This window comes from Achroia grisella, unplaced genomic scaffold (genome assembly GCF_030625045.1).
Source record: "Achroia grisella isolate CSIRO2021 unplaced genomic scaffold, CSIRO_AGI_Agris_v1 utg487, whole genome shotgun sequence".
In the NCBI taxonomy this organism is placed as follows: Eukaryota; Metazoa; Arthropoda; class Insecta; order Lepidoptera; family Pyralidae; genus Achroia; species Achroia grisella.
The window spans coordinates 1,039,463-1,059,603 of record NW_026712891.1 but is presented as its reverse complement, the minus strand read 5'-3'; the positions used below and the strand labels follow the sequence as shown (position 1 = coordinate 1,059,603).

At 29.0% G+C, this 20,141-nt stretch overlaps 1 protein-coding gene across 1 annotated transcript in view; it reads right to left on the bottom strand.

The window, feature by feature from the left end:
- The window catches only part of LOC131845990 (major facilitator superfamily domain-containing protein 12-like), a 55,263-nt gene extending 36,101 nt beyond the window's left edge, over nt 1-19,162 (bottom strand). Inside the window, exons 1-2 of the mRNA XM_059195181.1 lie at nt 19,071-19,162; nt 18,693-18,746 (exon numbers count right to left, since the gene is read on the bottom strand). Coding sequence (XP_059051164.1) covers nt 18,693-18,715 — 23 coding nt within the window. The 5' untranslated portion in view covers nt 18,716-18,746; nt 19,071-19,162. The remainder of the gene's footprint in view (nt 1-18,692; nt 18,747-19,070) is intronic.
- Nucleotides 19,163-20,141: the final 979 nt, after the last annotated feature.

Sequence of the window (20,141 nt, the reverse complement as noted above, 5' to 3'; positions counted from 1 at the left end):
AAAAAGTTAATAACAATGGCAATGACATAGATAGAGAGGCATTCAATGAGAGGCATGGCCATCAGTAGTATCGAGTTTTCTATATAAATATTTTTTATCATCTATGCGATGATTACTTGGCGTATACTTTTGGATATTGTGTACACCAGCAATGGAAAACAAGTCATGCGATATCCAGGCTTACTAAATATTAACGTACCGTAGATATTAAGATATGGTGTAGTTTAACCACGTTTTGGTTTGTGCATAATAATTTCATTAGTTATTAATGTTACCTGACGAGGAAGATCCTCACTGATTTGGTAGTCCACTATTAATAGAGATCTAAAGACTCGACGATGTAGAACAGATGTAATTTAAAGTGCTGAGTTCTAAGCGACTCAAAGCCTCTTTTTCTCTAACGAAGACTACTACTACTGACTAGGAGAACTGATCTTAAATCAAATGGAAAGAGGCTAGGCAGAGACAGAGAGAGATTTAATATTATGTATAAGAAAGGAGTTAGTATTTACAGTTTAATATGTCATGAACACAAAGTACCTTAACGTTAGGCCACGTGAATCATATCAACTATACGACCTATACTATATACTTTTTTACCAATGTTTAAAGCTTGATATTAAATACACATTACTTTTACACCAAATTCATTGTAGTGTTCATGCCCATTATGATTCAGTATCTCTCAATTATGTAATATTAGTATTATATAAATATATATTATTTTATTTATAACCTGTCTTAATTGATTAAGCTTTAAAGATGCACGACTGTAGTTAACGCCTTAAAATTATGAACAAAATTTAGTATTTAGTTTTGTCTTACGATTTACAATGGTAAACGTTGTTATAATTATAATATATTGTTCTTGTTTGAAATTAAAACAGCATTATACAGGCAATATAAAATTATACAAAATTTTATTTAAAAGGTAATAAAGAAAATACATAGTTCCTGATCACTAATCAGGTTTCTCTATATTCATAATATTCCAAAACGAGAATAAAACTGAATTTATCAACACTGAAAAGTTAACTTTAGCAAACACAAAACAATAAAATATTCATAGCTCGCTCATCTCAATAACTAAGACCATAGAAATCTTAGTAAGTGTTGTCACGATGTCTCTACTTGAATTTCAGTGAACACACCAATTGTAATCTTAATGGTTTTGAATAACAATGAAACCGTGCGTCCAAAGGTAAACTTTCGGAGACGTGGGAATTTCTAAACTGTGGCCGCTTGCTCGGACTGCATTGTCCATAGAAATCATCATGACATCTCTCCTATTGAAATTCAAAGCTTTCTGCCGTTAACCTAGAAAGTCATATAACCAATATCTATATATAGAAACACTTGTCCTAACTGACTAGTCTATTTAGGCACATCTGTTATAATTTCTATGTGTACAATATTCTATATACGGCAATATCAAACAGATTTACGTATAGGTATATTTAAATTATATCATATTTTATAATTACATGTATTATTTTTATAAATAAGTTTGGAGCTAAATGTCGTTGTGCTGTATTGTGTTATTAAAATATATCACAGAAAATAGTTTGCATGTAAACGGATAATGTTATTTTTACTACTCGTTACTCATGTCAAACGTATGAATAGTTATTAGTAAATCAGAAAGATTTATAATATTTCTAATTATATACATGACGATAAATATAACTTTAAAGGTTTATCCACAAATAAAACAACTTCAGTAGTAAAAAATTAGTTTAGGACGAACACCGAAATAAAAATAGGTAAATTTAAACCACAGATAAAATAATATGTACCGTTCATAAACTAAAACACAAAAATAGTCAATTACGAGTCACAGTACAGTAATGAAACTTATGATTCTCTAATTTTTGCTTATTAATAATTTTATGTAATAATATAATAATAAATAGTGACTTCAACACACGTTCGGTATTAGACTGGTTCCCATAAAATTTAAATATGGAATATTTTCAAAACATTTAAATCCCTTGAAAGGTTATGGTGAACGGTAACTGATGTCTCACATTTTATTTGCTTATGGTAAATATCCATTATACTTTGCCACTCTTGACAACTGCAAACAGAATATATTCATATATAGGCATTATTCGGTCTCTTCGCGGTACAAAAATAGTGTTATTTAAATCTCAGATGTACTAACATATGCTAATGTAGTCAGATGCTGAATACATACTGACCATCATTTTGTCTTCACCACACGCCATGTTCCAGTTTCTTCAAATGACCCAAATTTTCCCATTTTTTTTTACATGTTGCTAACAGAAATCTGTTATAATATTAATTTATTACATCTTAATCGTAATAATATTATAAAGAATGTGTGTAGGGATGTTTGTTATTCTTTCACGCAAAAACTACTGAACGGATTTTGATGAAACTGATGATACCTTATGCACCAGAATAACACGTAGGCTATATTTTTATTGAAATTTAACGCGGGCGAAACTACGGGCACAGCTAGTTATTTATAGAAACAGTAATTTGTGTTGACACGCTTATATTGAGAGCGTATAAAAGATTTTTTCGAGCTTCCCAACAAAAAGTTTCAAAGAGTAATGCTTTATTAATAATACTGTTTACTTTATCTACCTACTTTAATGGTACCTCAATGGGTAAGTATCTAATCTATTACACACGTGGCCCCGTACTTTATTTCTCTTTTTCATTTTTGAGGACAAGTGATTGATTTTCAGTGATAGAAAATAATTTAAATAAAGAATCAATTCTTTATTTAAATTATTTTTTATCACTGAAATGATAGAAAATAATTTATCTATCACTGAAAATCACAATTTAAATGACATTATATAAGTGTCAACATAGTTCAGTAGGTACAAATATAGTAACTAGTTTCATTTACACAGGTAACTTTACTTTCACTTGATGTATTATAATATTAAAAGCCTATTATATGATTACATTTGTATATGTTTAAGCTGATATCATGTTGCGTATTACAGCTGTCTGTCACGTAATAATGACTTTTGCTTTATACTTATAATACAGTTATTATAATTTTAGATGTATGTTGTCCTCGTAACATACAACTCAGAATGGTGTCTAGTTATATAACGCCACTTTTCTTGTAATTATAATAATGACTTCAACAGAATATGTTGCCTTAATCATGGTTTCGGACCAATATGGACGGAATAAACTTATGAATGGATAAGTATCATCACCGTCCATACATATCTCTAACATATAAGTGATTTGAAGTGAAAGTATTTACAATAAAAAAAAACAAATCTATTTTCTATAGGCGGTTTTGGCACCAGTGCATGATGTTATTTCTTAGAGATATATTGACTACAGCGGTTTCTAGAGGACTGACGTGTAGGACATTCTGATAATGAAACTTCAGCTTATACCATATTTGTATACACTTAGTAAATAGCCTGATATAAAAAGGTAGGTAGTTTTAAAAATATTTTTTCACAGCTCAAATGAATGAAAAGGAGGTCGTATTCCAAATCCCATTTTCTATAGAACATTACTTTTAATAAGATACTTTAGGATAGCTTCGTCGTAAGAGCTGTTAAGCCCCTAAATATTTCTTCTCCTCTTTATTCGTTGGTCGTAATTTTTTAACGTAAAATAAGCTTATATATTCATTTGTAATGATAATAACGAACAGAGAGAGAGACATTCTGTGCAAAGTAGATACTTTTTTCAAATTAAAAAAATAACACTAAGTTTTTTTTCATTTCATATTAGGTAATTGATTAAGGCTTCGGTAGGTATATTGCAAGTCTACTTAATTTACTACTAGATAACACCATGTCAAATCTGTTATTTGTTAAATTAGTGGTGCCAGCGACGATCTATTGATTGTAAATAAAAGACAACAAGAAACAAAACATCTATATGACGCCATTTATTAATATATTAATACAATTGTAAGTGGTGTATTGATAATATTCATAACGATAATTATGTTATTAGGTTTTGAGATATATTTTTTTTTACATTGCTGGAAATTAACACCTTTGCTCATTATCTTCAGATAGTATTTCCCGACAAATATTTTGTAAGTAATAGCCACATAACATAAAATATAAGACGGTACTTTATTAAATTTAAATAACAAACACCATTCTAAAAAGTAAATTGATATGACCAGTATTACCAATATTATAATAATCTACTTTTTATATTTGGCACTGTTACAAGACAGATGCTGGCAACCGTTTTCGGATCCGTCCAAGTTTGTAACTTTTCGCATTTCCTCGGTGGCGCATGGCGTGTCGCGCAGCAATCTCGCCACTGTCGCATGTTGTGAATTTGTTATCCTCTATACAGGATTAACAAGCTGCATTGTGCTCCAACTCGTCCTTAGGTAACCGCAAGATATATTCCGTAATCCTGCTTGCAAATAAATAAGACTACATTGATATAAAGGCATATTAAGTGATCTGTGTACATATGCCTATTGTTTGCCTTATATGTTCGAAGCTAATTATTTATTCAACCTGGTTATATACAGTAATCCTTGATCTATGAGGAAGATAGTTAATAATATTACCAACGAACGTCTGGATTTCGACTACATTTTCGAGATTAATAGAAATGTAACTCATTAAATGAAATAATTCAGATAACTAGTAATGTTTTATATTTGCGGTTTGATAAACCATCGAATATTGTACTTCATTTATATGTTTTCAATATAGTCGATATAGCCCATTTTAGTCACCCTCAAAAGAGCTCATGTCCCATAGCTTTAGGCGACCGGAACGACGAGGTCGCGTCAAGTCGTTTGTGGAGAGGAGTGCTTTACCAACGAAACTGGGCCATTCAAACGTTCACAGAGATAAGAATAACATTTTTTGATAGGGTGAACCTTTTCTTTATCTTTTTGAGTACCGTAGGCTCTTTCAATCTAGTATGATACGACATTGTACATGAAATAATTATTGTAATAATACACATTTGCTTGAGTATATCTAAAATTGTTGACCTACCTCATTAAGGTACTCGACTTGTAGTTTTAATGACCTCCCATCATAGGTATATTTCAATTTAGTCAGTCTTGAGGTGATAGAGTGGTTCGAACTATACAAACGAATGTTGTTTCGCGTGTCTTGTAAGATTAATACTATTGACCTATAACGACCCGTATTGCTTTCTCTTATTTTGCGACGCTGGCACGGGGCCTGCACCATTAGTCTTATTGATGACACCAAATGATCCAAAATAAGTAAGAAAATTGAGTAGGTCACGCTTTGTTCTTGAACCGCATATCATTAACCTTTGTTTCGTTTATATTGGTTTTGTATTTTTTTTTTGCTACTTTGAGTACTGGCCAATATTTTTTAGGGTTTTTCATAAGTGTTCATCGTACAATGAATCAAATATGTGGAACATAGAATATCATTCTATTGTATAGTATTACCTCTACGATAATTTTTATTTCAGCCCTTTCTTATGATTAAGGAATGGACAGATTCAGTGGAGTACGTTGACTGTCTGAAATATTAATGATGATGAATTGGAATGTTCATTCAAATACGACAGGCAAGAAATTCAAGTATTAATATTTTATTCAGAATGTATTAAAACAAAACGTATTGTATAAATAATCTTTTTTTTTATATATATAAATACAATTTAATCCAATTAGGTGTTATTTGCGAAAGTCCATTTCACTACTTAATGGATTTATATTATTTTGTTTAATTTTGCTACAATTAGCATGTGTGAGAATACAAATATAAATATAATATAAAATAGATCCGTAGAAAGTGATGGATACAGTAGATGTTTATTATTATGTCTATTATGATTATAAATTACGACAAAAGCGGATTTGCTATAAAATTACAATATTAAATATTCAAATAAATATCTTTAGATGGGTACCTACAGTCTACACGTGATCTCACTTCAAAAGAACTGTGTGCACACAACAACGTGACCGACATTGGTCGTAGTCAAATTTCAATAATACAGATGGCGATCTATCTGTATTATCTCTCTCTCCATCAGTCTTGATTTTATGGACCTACCCTAATGCTATCAAATGTTTCAGAATTTATTACTGATAAATAGCCTATTCATAGATATTATTTCATCTGCCTAATCGCTACAAAAGGATAATATTTTAGTTTATACTTTAATCTCATATTTCGGTTTTATTATATTGATGCTGTTACTTAATTTTACATTTTAATTGTTTATAGGTACATACATATATTTACATTCATCGCATTTTACATATAAAGTTACTATTTTTCAGATATTTAATGTTTCTATCTCTATCTTGTATATCAAAAAAGATTACTATTTAATTATAGAGTAATTTTAGCATTTTAAATTACTCAAGACCCACAGGTATTTTCTTTTCTAAGAACCACATTAAAATATGCTTAGGATGCATAATTTATGTAATTAATACAAAGATAAATGATACGCCGAGTATAGAATTTCTATTGCCATTACGATCACGTAAGTATTTAGCAAGAAGTTTGCCGTCTGAATATGGAAGTATGGTTGAGGGATACCTAGGATACCTAACATTAGTGTGCATCACTTGGTCCCTAGCACTACCAAAAACAAAAGGTGAACTGGTTGCGACACTGCCTTTTAAGAACTTCTGCGCACTTCCTAACTCTCATTATGGAATCGAAGAACAAAAAACAAAAGGTCTATTGATTGTGCTATGAATTGGAATCCATAATAATATCGATTAATTAATATTCATATAGGTACTATGACAAAAAATGCAGTGAGGTCACTGTGATGTTTATGGTTTATGTGAGATTGGATATTACAATGTAAACATATACAAACAATGATTCGTAATTGTACGGCGCAGTATTGAAACTCAGGTTGGTGAACCTTCATTAGTATATAGGTTTAATGGTTTTCATTTAGTATATAGATCTACAATTTAGATAAATTAATATGTACATAGAATTAAGTAAAACAGTTGACATTGCTATGTACAAGAAAGTATGTTACAGATGGTAGCAGAGCACGGATCAAAATGACTATGTGAGTAAAGTACTCAAATATATACAAAATACTCTTCATTTTTCTCGCTACAACTTATCGTGTCAATATTAACATTAGTTTAGTTTAGTCTATGAGACTTCTAATTCAGTACAATATTATCAACAACACATATATTTTAAATATATATACCTATATAACCCAATCCCAATTTAAGTAAATTTCGAATAGTTGACTGTAGTTTTATACTTAAAAGCAACCTTATAACTTTGTTACTGTAAATAAAATATATATATATATATATTACAGCAGATAATACATCATATATAATTTGTTGTTTTTCATGTGGGTGATATTAAGTACTTACGTTTTGTAATTCGTTTTCAAATTAATAATTAGGTTTAAATAGAGCAGTGAACAGTATGTTTGGATATGTATATGTAACACAAACTTTATCAAGAAACTAAGTAATTATCCAGAGCTAATTAAATAAACACATTATTATACATAATATCTTATGTAGTATAGAGAGATAACTTTGTAATTTACTTATTTATTTACTTAATGGTTATACAAGACATGTATTTTCTAATTAATCCACGTGTCGAACCTTATTCTTGAAAAGTTATAATTTTGAAATATACTACGTCTAAAAATTATATATTCATATTCTGATATTCATATTGCTTGCGACGTGTGAATTTTATATGTCCGGTCCCAGGTTGAGTTAAGAGGCGGTTTGCATTAGGATCTAAAAATATTTGAGTACCTACCATATATCTTTTAGATATAGTAACTACCTAATGGTCGACATAACTTTTTGATGACGTCGATCATGTAATTTTTATAACAGTTATACAACGGGCCATAAATGTTAAAACGTCCAAGAGCCATCTTCGTAGTGGTCATCAAGCAGTAATGTGACCTAGTTGCCTTGATTTGTTCAAATTGACTACTTAAGCGTAGATTTGTTTGACCTAGCAAGTAATTTGCTTCGTGAATTTGTCTCGAGAGTATTCTGGAAGTATATTGTAGAGTATATACCTACTATCGCGTAATGATATTTTATTAGTGTATAATTTAGAAACATTTTTAAATGGCTCTCTGTTTATTAGTTACCTTTACACAACTCAATGACTGAACGAATCTTAATAATATTTGATTTGACTATGGTTTGTAACCTATCTTTTAATTCGCAAAAAGAAGACAAAATCGCAGGATACAGTTAATAAACTTCATTTTATATCTTTTTTGCCATCTTTGCCCTAATTCCAGTTTAATGTATTGCGGGGAATCCAATCAGAATTCAGTAGTCAAATTTGATAAAAAGCTTTCAACGTATTCATAAATTATTTTTACAGAAGTAAAATATCTTTTTTTCTATGAAAATATGATCAACAACAAAAATGAAAACTCTGTTTCAACTCAGCCGAAATTTAAATATTTTCAAAAGATATACACTTCCGTATTTCATCATATTCCGAATAATATAAAGTTAACTTTTTTCCCCTGTAAACCGATTAAAATAAAACTAACACTAGATGTTAAGTGAAGTTTACCTTAATACATTAGTGAAAATCGATTAAACCTTTTCTGACATTAGCGCTAACATTTAACAGATAAAAATTCTAATAGTCATTGCTTTGGGGTCTATTACAACGATAGAATGTAATATATACATATCTATAGCAATTAGTTTTTGTTATATCATTTAATACGTTTTTTAGAGTATTCTGCATGTAATACATCGAATAGCTGTACTTTATACAACACATGCAAATTTTCCATCGAAACTTATGTCATTAACCTAAGTTTTTATGTTATTAATTCTATATTTTATAATAAGATACGATGTTAATATATTCGTCGAAATGTGTTTTCTTTGAAGTTATTATCATTATTTATATGAATAATACGAAAATAAGCGACTAATAAATTAACAGAGTTTATTTATGTATAATGTCTATTTGGTTAGGATTGTAAATTGTGATCTTGAACTATATTAAATGCATTTTATGTTGTGGTAATGTAGTACTGGAAAATTAGTAGGTAATATATAAATCTTAGAGAAATCATTAATTTAAATATATATAATTAAACTTACTGTAAATATATATAACATAGTAATATTACTAAAATAACTTAGTGATTATATTTAAAGAAAAATAACCGCCTTCAAAAAGAGACAAGGCAGTTCGATAACATTTAACTTCTTACTGAGTATATTTGTGTATGTGTTATGATTTTTTAGAAAAAGAAATAGAAATAATCCCTATTAAAATAAACTCTATATACAACACTTTTGATTAGTTATATTTTTGATTCTACCACTCATTCGGAACTCAGATTCATCACAAGACGAATGAGCAAGACTTGTGTGTTGCTCTTTTGTTTTGATATCTCTCTTGTGAAATAGAAAGTACTTACTTCTCAAAAGTTCTTAAGCAAAACAGTTATCTAGCCGTAGTTATATAGTTAATTTGTGAATATAAAAAGATATGAAATGTCTCCATCCCACTCACCTCGCATAAAAGTACTAAAGCGGTTCTGTTTAGTTTACAATTATAAAATAATTGAATACTTATTTATATCTTGTACTTTTTCAATTATGAATACTTTTAGATTATTAAAAAACTACGTAATAAAGTTGGTAAAATAAAGACACATTTAAAAACTCATTTTTTTTTTTTCATTAATAAATTTAATTTTTTTTCATTTATAAAAATAAAAATAAAAACTCATGGTTCAAGTCAAGGAAATTATATACAATAATAAAATAATCTTATTTTTTATAGGAAGGTATAATATTACACATATATTTAAATACATTACAATTATACGTTTGTATTTAAATAAATTATCATGTTAAGAAAACAATAAACTGCGTATATTAATTACGGAAGTGTTAGTCAGACTTATGATACTTACGGCTTTTAAGTAGGTATATGGGCAGTGAACCTGCCTAAGTACCTAACTACTCAGGAAACAAATTCTAATCCAATAACATTGTATTCCGCCGTTTCGCACCTTCATACAATCTTGATTTGTAACTAGCAACGTATTATTTTTATATTTTATGTTCATGAAATTATCAGACATTGTTATCGATTTATTCGGCTTAATCTTGATTACATTTTAAAAGAGCGTACATATGTAAATAGATTGGATTGAAATCGTTATTGATATTATACTCCATCATACACCTGCAGTACTTAACATCTTATATTGAAATATGCACTTGTGTAAATTACTTGTGTAAAAATAATTACGTAAGGTAGAATTGGAGTGAAGAGAGACCTCAACGAATCATGTAAAACTTACACAGTTTTACATGTGACAGCTGGCTCCAAATCTTTGCGTCAAACAAAACAAATATATCTCCTAAACGAATTCATTATTCGTTGCAGAGATATATTTGTTTTTTTGGTCGAACTCAATGTTCCTTTTAGTAAAGTTTGTTATATCAGCAGCTATTCTAAGACTGCTTGTTTATTTCTTTTCACTATTATTGTGGATGTGTTTTCTGCCTATACCTATGAATACAGATTCCATATACATTGTTATTTATATCAAATAATTATAAATGAATTGACCAGTAATATAGTCTGATAGTTTAAAATAAAGAGAAAGGGAATTACATATATTATTCTATAAAATTTTAAAATAGTATGGTAGCCAAATATTCTAGATAGGAACGTACATTTAGGGCAATCTAATACACATATAGTATACATGTATATTACAAGCTGACCCGGCAAACGTTGTTTTGCCATATAAATTATTTCTGGATAGAGCCACCCTTATCACCTAGGGGTATAAAAAATAGCCTATTCCCAGATCTACCAAATATATAACAAAATGTAATAAAAATCGGTCAAGCAGTTTTAGAAGAGTTCGACACCAAGATTTTTTCTCTATATTGCATTTTTTATTTTATTATTATGTTACTACATTAATAACACTTGAATATAATTCAACTTGAATATAATTACTAGTTCTGAACTGTCAGTGTTACGGAAAATTAATCAAATGATCATTAATCCTTTAGCTAAGAAACAAGGACTGTGTTTGCTTCAAATTTCTGAGTAGATTGGCAGCTTATTAAGTTTACACTGATGCTGGCTTTGTCGATACTCTTAGCTCCTTCTGAATGTGATTTGTGACATGTTGCATACACTATACATTCTTGATTTGTGTATAATATAAAGGTTAATATATTTCCAAAACTACGCTAATATTAAATAAAATAAACGCAATAGCATGTCTAGCTGTCTGTGTCACTTTCACAACTAAATAGCAGAATAGATCGTAATGAAATTTGACTGACATAAATTATCTTTTATTTATTAAAATGCAGACGTAATTGGTCGTATTAAAAGCAGAAGTTGATAAATTATATTATGTATAATCACAGATAAGATAATATTACATAGTATAAAAGACCTACTGTACAAGAGTATATATATAAAATTTGAATAATGCTGATATATTCATATGCATATGCATCATTAATCCTATGTCGTCATACGTTCAACACTCCCACGATTCACTTGCAGACATTTTCTAGTCGTGAATAGTTGATGAAGTTTATGAAAAGATGACTTATTATTTAGAGTGAGTAAATATGTTATTATTTTATTGCCAAGAATATAAAAGAAAAGAAATGCATTTTGTTCTTGTGTAAGACAAATAAAACAATTCTCGATATTAGAAAAAGTTACACATTTTCAGTTCAGTTAAATCTATTTAGCTATATATAGTCTAATTTACACACACATATTAAATACAAAATAAGATTATGATAAATACGCATAGTAAAAGTTGCAAATAAGTATTATCAGCTAACATATAATACTGTTATTTTGTAATCTTAAATTATTTTAAAAACTTTTTTAAATTCTATTTGATATTGATATCTAAAACATGTCACAGATATTGAATTACTTTGTTAATTTTCAAACGCAATACGTAGTTATAATCCACTCCCTCAAAAAATACCACTAATATCCTTTAAAAATTAACGTTGCAGTTAAAAAAATTATCACTATTTATGTACTCGAATATTAATACAAGTAGTTCTTTCTAGCAAGCACCATCTCACAATGAGTCTATCTATTAATCATATCTTCAAAATACAAATATCAATTTCGCCGCTCGCTGTAACTAAGAGAAGTCGTTAATTAATGACAATCAATCGTTAACAGATAACAAGTCATTGATTAAAACAATCTACAATCTGTAGATGATGAAATATGTGTAATAGATCCCACTAATATTATATTAGAAATATTAAAATGACGCATTTAAAACAAATTTGGTTAAATTATATCACAGATTAACACGTACATAAGTCCCGGAGGAACCCCTAAAAAGATGTGGAAATATCGCGGGTAAGACTTGAACAACACTCTTTTTGAATATTAATATAAATTAATTTATGTATTACAATTAAACGTACTTCTTTCTATCATTTCTTTATCAATTGTTTGTTTAAAAAAGAATTAAATACCAAATAATAAGTAAATCAGAGTATTTATGCGTACTTATTATTTTTTATGTAAGTGTAAACAGTGCCACTTATATATTTATATAGTGGTCGCTCAGTGGTCGAAATTCCACCATAAGGAAATAAAATTTTAGATTGAAGTTGAACATTATTAAGGTTCCATTGTCAAAGACTTACTTTACGTATTATTAATATATAAAAAAACTCGCTTCGTCAATATTGACATTTTGTTATCCGTCGTGTAATATGATCGTGCAAATCTTATGCTACTGCTGAGCAAAATTCTATCCACTTCATATAATCACTTAGAGTGTACCTGACAATGCGAATTATTATATTTTTAAGATGTTTAAAACAAAATAGTATATTTGTATGGAAGCCATTGCATTGGACGATAGATATATAAAATTGTTCTTAGCAATTTAATTTAGTTTTTATACGACTTTGTTATTTTTATTTATCATTCTATATATTTTAATTTCACATTGTCGTAAAACCAACAACTGTGTAATAGGAGCAAACACATAGAACCAAAAACCAGATCGCTTAACATTTAGATAAGTAACTTGACATAACCAAAACGTATACATATAAAAATATGGCTATTACATCTATTTATCTATTGTATAAAATTAAAGAAAAAGTTTATTGAAATATCATACTGTAAAAAATAGAGCTAAATCTTGAGTTCTAAAATCCTAATCACTAGACCTTCCAATATATAAATAGCCACTGCGGGCATGCATATTAACAAATAAAAAATCTATAACTATGTTAAAACATATGTCAATGAATTAATCAAGTTTAATTAGTGTGCATCTCTTAGGAGTAACTCAGAAGTTCAAAGGCATACGGGTCATACCCTTGAGATTCCAGGAGCCGAGTTTTAAAGTTTGCCTTCAGAGCCAAACCATTTCTATGCGGACAGAATGACTTTTAATGTTGCAGATAAACTAGTTAATATTGTTTAATTAGACATTCTAGAGACATGGAATACTTACTAGATGCTTATTTATGGGCATCTAGCAGGTATTCCATATCTCCAGCATAATATATCTGTTAATTTTATATATATTAGTGGTATTCGGTGGTAATAATTTCGTCACCTTTTCTTCACCCCGCGTTAAAGTCGCTGGTTCAGGGCGTTTACAAATATACCTCTGCCGATGCCTATTATCTAATCACTTTTGTGTACACGAAATAATAAATAAAATATAAAATTGTCCCTATACTCACCCCAAATACACCAAAAATCCGCCAATTTGCACCAAGTTTCTAATATGACCGCCGTAACCGCTGTTCGTTCCCGCGATCGAATGTGTCACTAGTGTTGCGCGCCGCGTCCGCCAGAGGGCAGGATTTTTTCATATCCCCAACATTAAGACTTTATAGGGACGTATATATACATTTATAGTGTAGGTGTGTTGTGGTATGTTGAAGGTGTAGTGCCGCGAAAAATGACAATAATTGCAGGAAAATTACACAATATCTAATACATATAAACTGATATTATTATCCCACAAAAACACAGGTTCTGGGTGTTTAGAAATGATTAGCTATGCGATTTCACTCGCGTGAAATTTTTAACCTATATGTTATTCTGACGGATAAGCTATAGTACTGTAAATTATAATTTGTTCAATAGTTTTTGCTTGAAAGAGTAACAAACATACATCTATACTAACAAACTTTAGCGTTTTTTATACAAATAATAAGATAATGTATAACTTTAATATAGAAGTATATGTACTATGTAACTTCCAATTTTCTTTTTATTTTCCGATGCGAAGGTCATCATAGTTAACGAATCTGAAGTTGTGTAGGGCAAATTAAAAATGGAACTATTTTTTTTTATTCACAATACTTACTTACTAGTTATATTTTTATGGAACTTATGATTATAACTTGATTAACATCAGTCAAGTAATCTTCGCAAATCAAATAAGTGCAAACAAATTGTAATAAAATAATATATTATAGGATCGCCAACGCTCACGTGATCACCCCTGGTGTTTCAGGTATTCATTGTCTGGTGATGGTAACCATTTATAATCAGATGGGCTTCTTTGTTCATCATCGTAGTACATAAAAAAAAGTAATAATGGCTTATGAGTCTAATGGAGGAGATTTAATTTCCATTATCAAATTAGATACATGATTGTCAGTATTGCATTTCACTTCGTATATACAATTTCAAGCAGATCGGATACCAACAAATGAAAAATGAATTATAAATAAACCGGAAAAACGGACGAATGGAAAGAGCTTTTAAAAAGAACAACTCAATTGTACAGTTGTATTTATTGGGTTCTACTGTACGTGACTATTTGTCTAATGCCGAGTGTCGATGCAAGAATTCAGTTCGCTGACATAAATATATTTTCATGACACTTCAGTAGGTATATGTTTATTACAAATACGGACGTCGGACGAGGGTTGACGTTTTATTTCATCTTGAATGTTCAATCATGACATAACAGATTTATTTTTTATAAATATTTTATATGCCTACATATTATAAATATATAACTTTCAGCTTTGTATGTTCTTACCTATTATTAGTTCACTACACCCAAGGGAAATTAGTAACGTCTTGTTAGCGTGATTTTATTTACTGCTCGTATTTATATAGACGATACATGTTCCCTTATGTACTTTTAATAAGTAAGTGAATGAAATAGCTCTAATATTTATATTTTACTAAATATTTTAACTTATTACCTATGAAAATACGACTGCCTCTGGGCATAGACAGTGGGCAGCAGAGGTTAAGTTCACTATAATATATTATTATAGAACTTGCAAAATGAATACAAGCATCACGACGCATACATGTCTCCTTTTCTGTCTAGTTTAAAATAGAAATAAAATATGAATTGGAAAATATACTATAGTTGTTAAACTATTTAGTATATATAAAATACTATACCCCCATGCGTAAATAGTAAGAGCATAATGTCTCACTACACGTACCTTCTTCAAGACTACTGTAACCTAATACCTGACATATTAAATATTATCAAAAATTATAAAGACGATATTATATTGTGACATATAATTAGTGCAACAAATATTATTAATGATCAAAGAATCTAGCTATATTCCGTATAAAACATTCTAGCTTAGGAAAGTAAGCTAATTACACTGAGGATTTATTGTCAAAGTTAGATTACAACGGCCCTTCTATGTAAATCACAGTTTATCTAAGATGGAAGACGACCTCAAAATACTGTATTAAACCCAAACAAAAGTGAATTTACTATGTGGTAACTACATAGGTACCATCTGATACCTACATAATGTTTTAGTCTGATACTATGCTAGTTATTTATAATTTAGTACATCAATCAACTCATACAATTTAAATAATTCATAATTAATAGGTAACTTATTACATACTAAATGCTATACTTATTACTTAAAGAAGATACCTACTAACGAACGAATCGGAAACAAATATAATTTGCCCCGAAGTAGTCAATTAATGGGCCTTTGATTACATGTAAGTAATGAAGCCCAAACGATTCGTGACTAGCCGACGGCAGGAATCCCTCGATTCCATAAAACCTTTGAGTTCAAACAGAAATGAACAGCAATAAACAAGTAACTAGTACAGTAATTATTGTATTATATCCTATTTTATCAAGTAATAATAATGATAATCACAACTTCAACTTTTTACGGTTTTTATAACTTCACATATTATTATTGAATATTTACTTGGGATATTCTTGATATGATGAGGATTACGGGAGATCAGAAAGTGGTCCATAATTCACGGTCACATTAATACGAGATCAACTGAAGTATTAAAAGACAAGTGTATTAAAAATCAAAGACAGTAAAAACAATTTTTAATGAATAAGATTTAATACTATATGGATAATTAGGAAAAATTACGGGATCTTACCACATTTTATTTATTTTTATTGAGTTCCATATAAATAATGAACTCGTCAAATTTAAAACAGAACAATAAAATGTGTTTTATTTTATATTCAATTTTTAAAATAAATTAACTAACAAGTCACTAAAAAAATTAAAACGTTAAACGTTCATAGTTTTGCTTTATGAGCAATTTAAAACATACCTATCTAATGAAAACATGAAAACTGTCCCAACAAATTAATTCGACAATAATTATCTATTGAAATAAAAAGTATTAGAATTACACACACAATTTCGAACACAATACAGACTTAATGATACTTACTTTTAAGCATAACAGAGAAGATTGAGGCTCATATACTATAAATAGTATGATATTTAGCTTTCGTGATATGCAATATAACGATTTTGTAATACGGATAACTTTGGCATCAATGTGATGACTCAATCAACCGAACTGATGCAATAAGTAATACGATGGAAATCTGTGAATCAGTTTCTATTAGAAATATGAATCATTCCAAATTTTTTCATTAAAATGTGATTTAGTACTTAACCTCTAATTTACTAATGATGACTAGTTAGATTTGTGACTTATTTTTAAATATATATTTAAAAATAAGTCACAAATATAACTAGCGATCATAAATTATTATACTAATAAATCTTTATTTGGAACAGAGTTACATAATTTATAATTAAAAAATACTTATATGTTATCCGCAGCTTCCTCTGATTTTATAAAATGATAGGTAGCCTATGTCGGTCCTCGGCATACAATTCATTTTCACGTCAATTTTGATTATAAATCGTTAAACAGTGAAAAGGTAACTAACAAATAGACAAACGTAACTCAGCATTTATAATAATATTATGATTTTTAATGTTACCAATATTATTTAGCATATCTATTTATTAATTTACAAATATGGTAGTATATCAAATGGTAAAAACTAATGTCATGTATCCCTAGATATTATGTACTTTAAAATACCTACTGAACATCCTCCTAAATAATTATTGTTCATAGGTAAAGTAGATAGAGTGTATAATTTTAATGAAGTAGAAGAACGCATCTTTTCCACCACTCCATAATTTCTCTCAGTAATTTAAAGGTTGAATGGAAGAAATCCCACTTATGGGATAAATCCGTCATTATATTTAATTATTTCTTATGATCATTGTATTCCTGATACTAAGTTATATTTACAATCAAGTATTACAAATCTGACAATCTGGACAAGAGCTGAATAAAAATTAAAAGATAATAACAATAATGAACAAGTTATTACAAAAAATATCAGCAACTGCAACCAGAGAAATCAAACAATGATATTTGAAAGTGATGAAGGAGTCAATATTAAAAAAATACTTAGTATTGCATCAGGTAGATAAATAATAAACACTTTATGATCAATAGTTCTCGTTGTGTAGGTCGTAATTACATAGAGCATTTAGTCTGCTGTGGGTGTAGATATAAATAATATGTAGTTTCTATTACTGCTCTATATACCGAATAAATGTAGGTTGCATTATAAATTAATAGACACGTAAATAGTTCGTTATGAATAGTTCAGAATTATAGACAAATGTCACATCCAAGTTATTCAGTCAAGTTAACACACACGTATTTTATTCCCGCGCAGTTGGCCTAAAAATAAAAAAAAAAGAGGCAGGCAAAAACGCAGCCGATGTAAATAAAATAAATATGAAAAGATAATCAGAATATACAATAGTTTAATTTTAGAATATTAATAAATAAAAAGTTCGATCTAATTAAATATGTAAATATCACAGAAATGTTAATAAAAATGTAAAGGTAAATTTATTTATAATTTTTATTTATCTCAACACGTTTGCGTCAAAAATTACTACGGGAATTGAAATAGATTAAAAGTTAGTATTGTAAACCAGATTGGTTACTGGTATTATAAGATTGTGATGTAAGATTAGGTACTGTAATAAACTTGTTCACAAATATAATTTAGCAACTAAAGAACCACCTCGTATAGGTACATGTATTTAGCAACAATAACGATTTCAAGCCTAGGAGATAGTAATACCTAATTAATTACATTTAATATTATGAACTCTCGTAGTAAGCATACTCGTGTACTTGTAAATAGGATACCTTAATTAATCAAGCTTATATAATACATGTACCACAAAGGTGTAACACGCACTACCGAAAAACATTATTACGAACTACATATCTACCTATATCTAAATACATAAACATTTTAACAATTATATGTATCGAGATCTGAATAAAAATAGGGCACACACACTATAACATTAAGAAATATTGTTAAATGCTTACCAAAATAAACGGCGTAGTATCATAAAGACCTATTTCTTTCTCAATACGCAAAATCTGGAAAATAAGAAACAAAGTGAATCTCAAATATTCATTGTAATTACATATAAAGTAGGTATTATATTATCAAACTAGCTAGCAAGACTCTGATCGTAATGTTTCACTTCGTCAAAAATAGATGGCGTGGTGATTGACTTCCACTAACTTCGCGCAAGTGAGTTCACTATATTTAACTGCCAATAATCACAGATGCGAATATAGAACCAGCATATTGCACAATATTGTTATTGTTGTTAATCATTAAAAGCTAACAAAAATGATTATTATGTAAGTATGACTATGCGGAAACATTATTGTGTAATAGAATTTGTATTACTTTACCTGCTATGAATGTGTCTGAAATTTTTTTTCTATAAAAAATCACAACGAATCACTACAAAACGGAACAATTATTATAATTTCCAAGAACGTGGCGACAAGAACGAAAGTTGTACTGACTCAGCTCGATCTGCTGATCCGCGGTTCGCCGACTTTCAAAATGGCGGCGCCTCTTCGTAAATTACCCACGGATTTTAATTCGCTGATGGATGAGGAAAACTTAAATACATTTTTTTGGAACTTACATTTAATTTATGAAAAACATTTATATAATTGGAACAACAAATTACTTACAATATGCATATAAACATAAGCATATTTACTTTATAATAACACCTCGGTTATTTGCAAATGCATATCGTTTAACTCGTACTAAGGTACCTTAAAGTACCCACAGAACTAAGAATGTCAATAAGAATCAGTTGTATTTATTATAATATACTAATATTACGCGGTATACCGCGTAATAGAAGAAAATGTACTGTGTCGAGTTCAAATTATAGGGATAAGGTATTCCTTATCTGTAATATTATCATCACAACCTTGTGATCATTTATCTCCTAAATATCTCTACATTTTATTATTAAGATACTTCTTGACAAAATGTCAATAAGTATCTTTATAGCACCGAACTCATCACACAAGTATACCTACTTAGTACCGAATAATTTATTATGAGTAAATAATCGATTTAATCAAGGAAATAAATATATGGTGTCATCTCGTCTTACTATTAGTAATTGCAAATTAATTTATTAGTCGGATAAGTACGTTTTTAAGGAGTGCGTAGTATTAATTGAATTGGATGATATGGAGACAATTAACCTAATGGTGTATGACATATGTATGATAAAGCATTTCATCATGTAACACTTGTTCGAGCTTTTGTGCATTATCTTTTGCTGAGGACTAAGGTGTCATTACAAGTAACGTCATTTTTATTCACTCTTAAAAATTACCACCACTAATCCATCAGTGTGGCGCCTCAAAAACTATAAAAAACAACATGTACATGACATTCTTATTAAATAAGAACTTATTACGACCTAACTACTTATTTATTTACGAAAAATG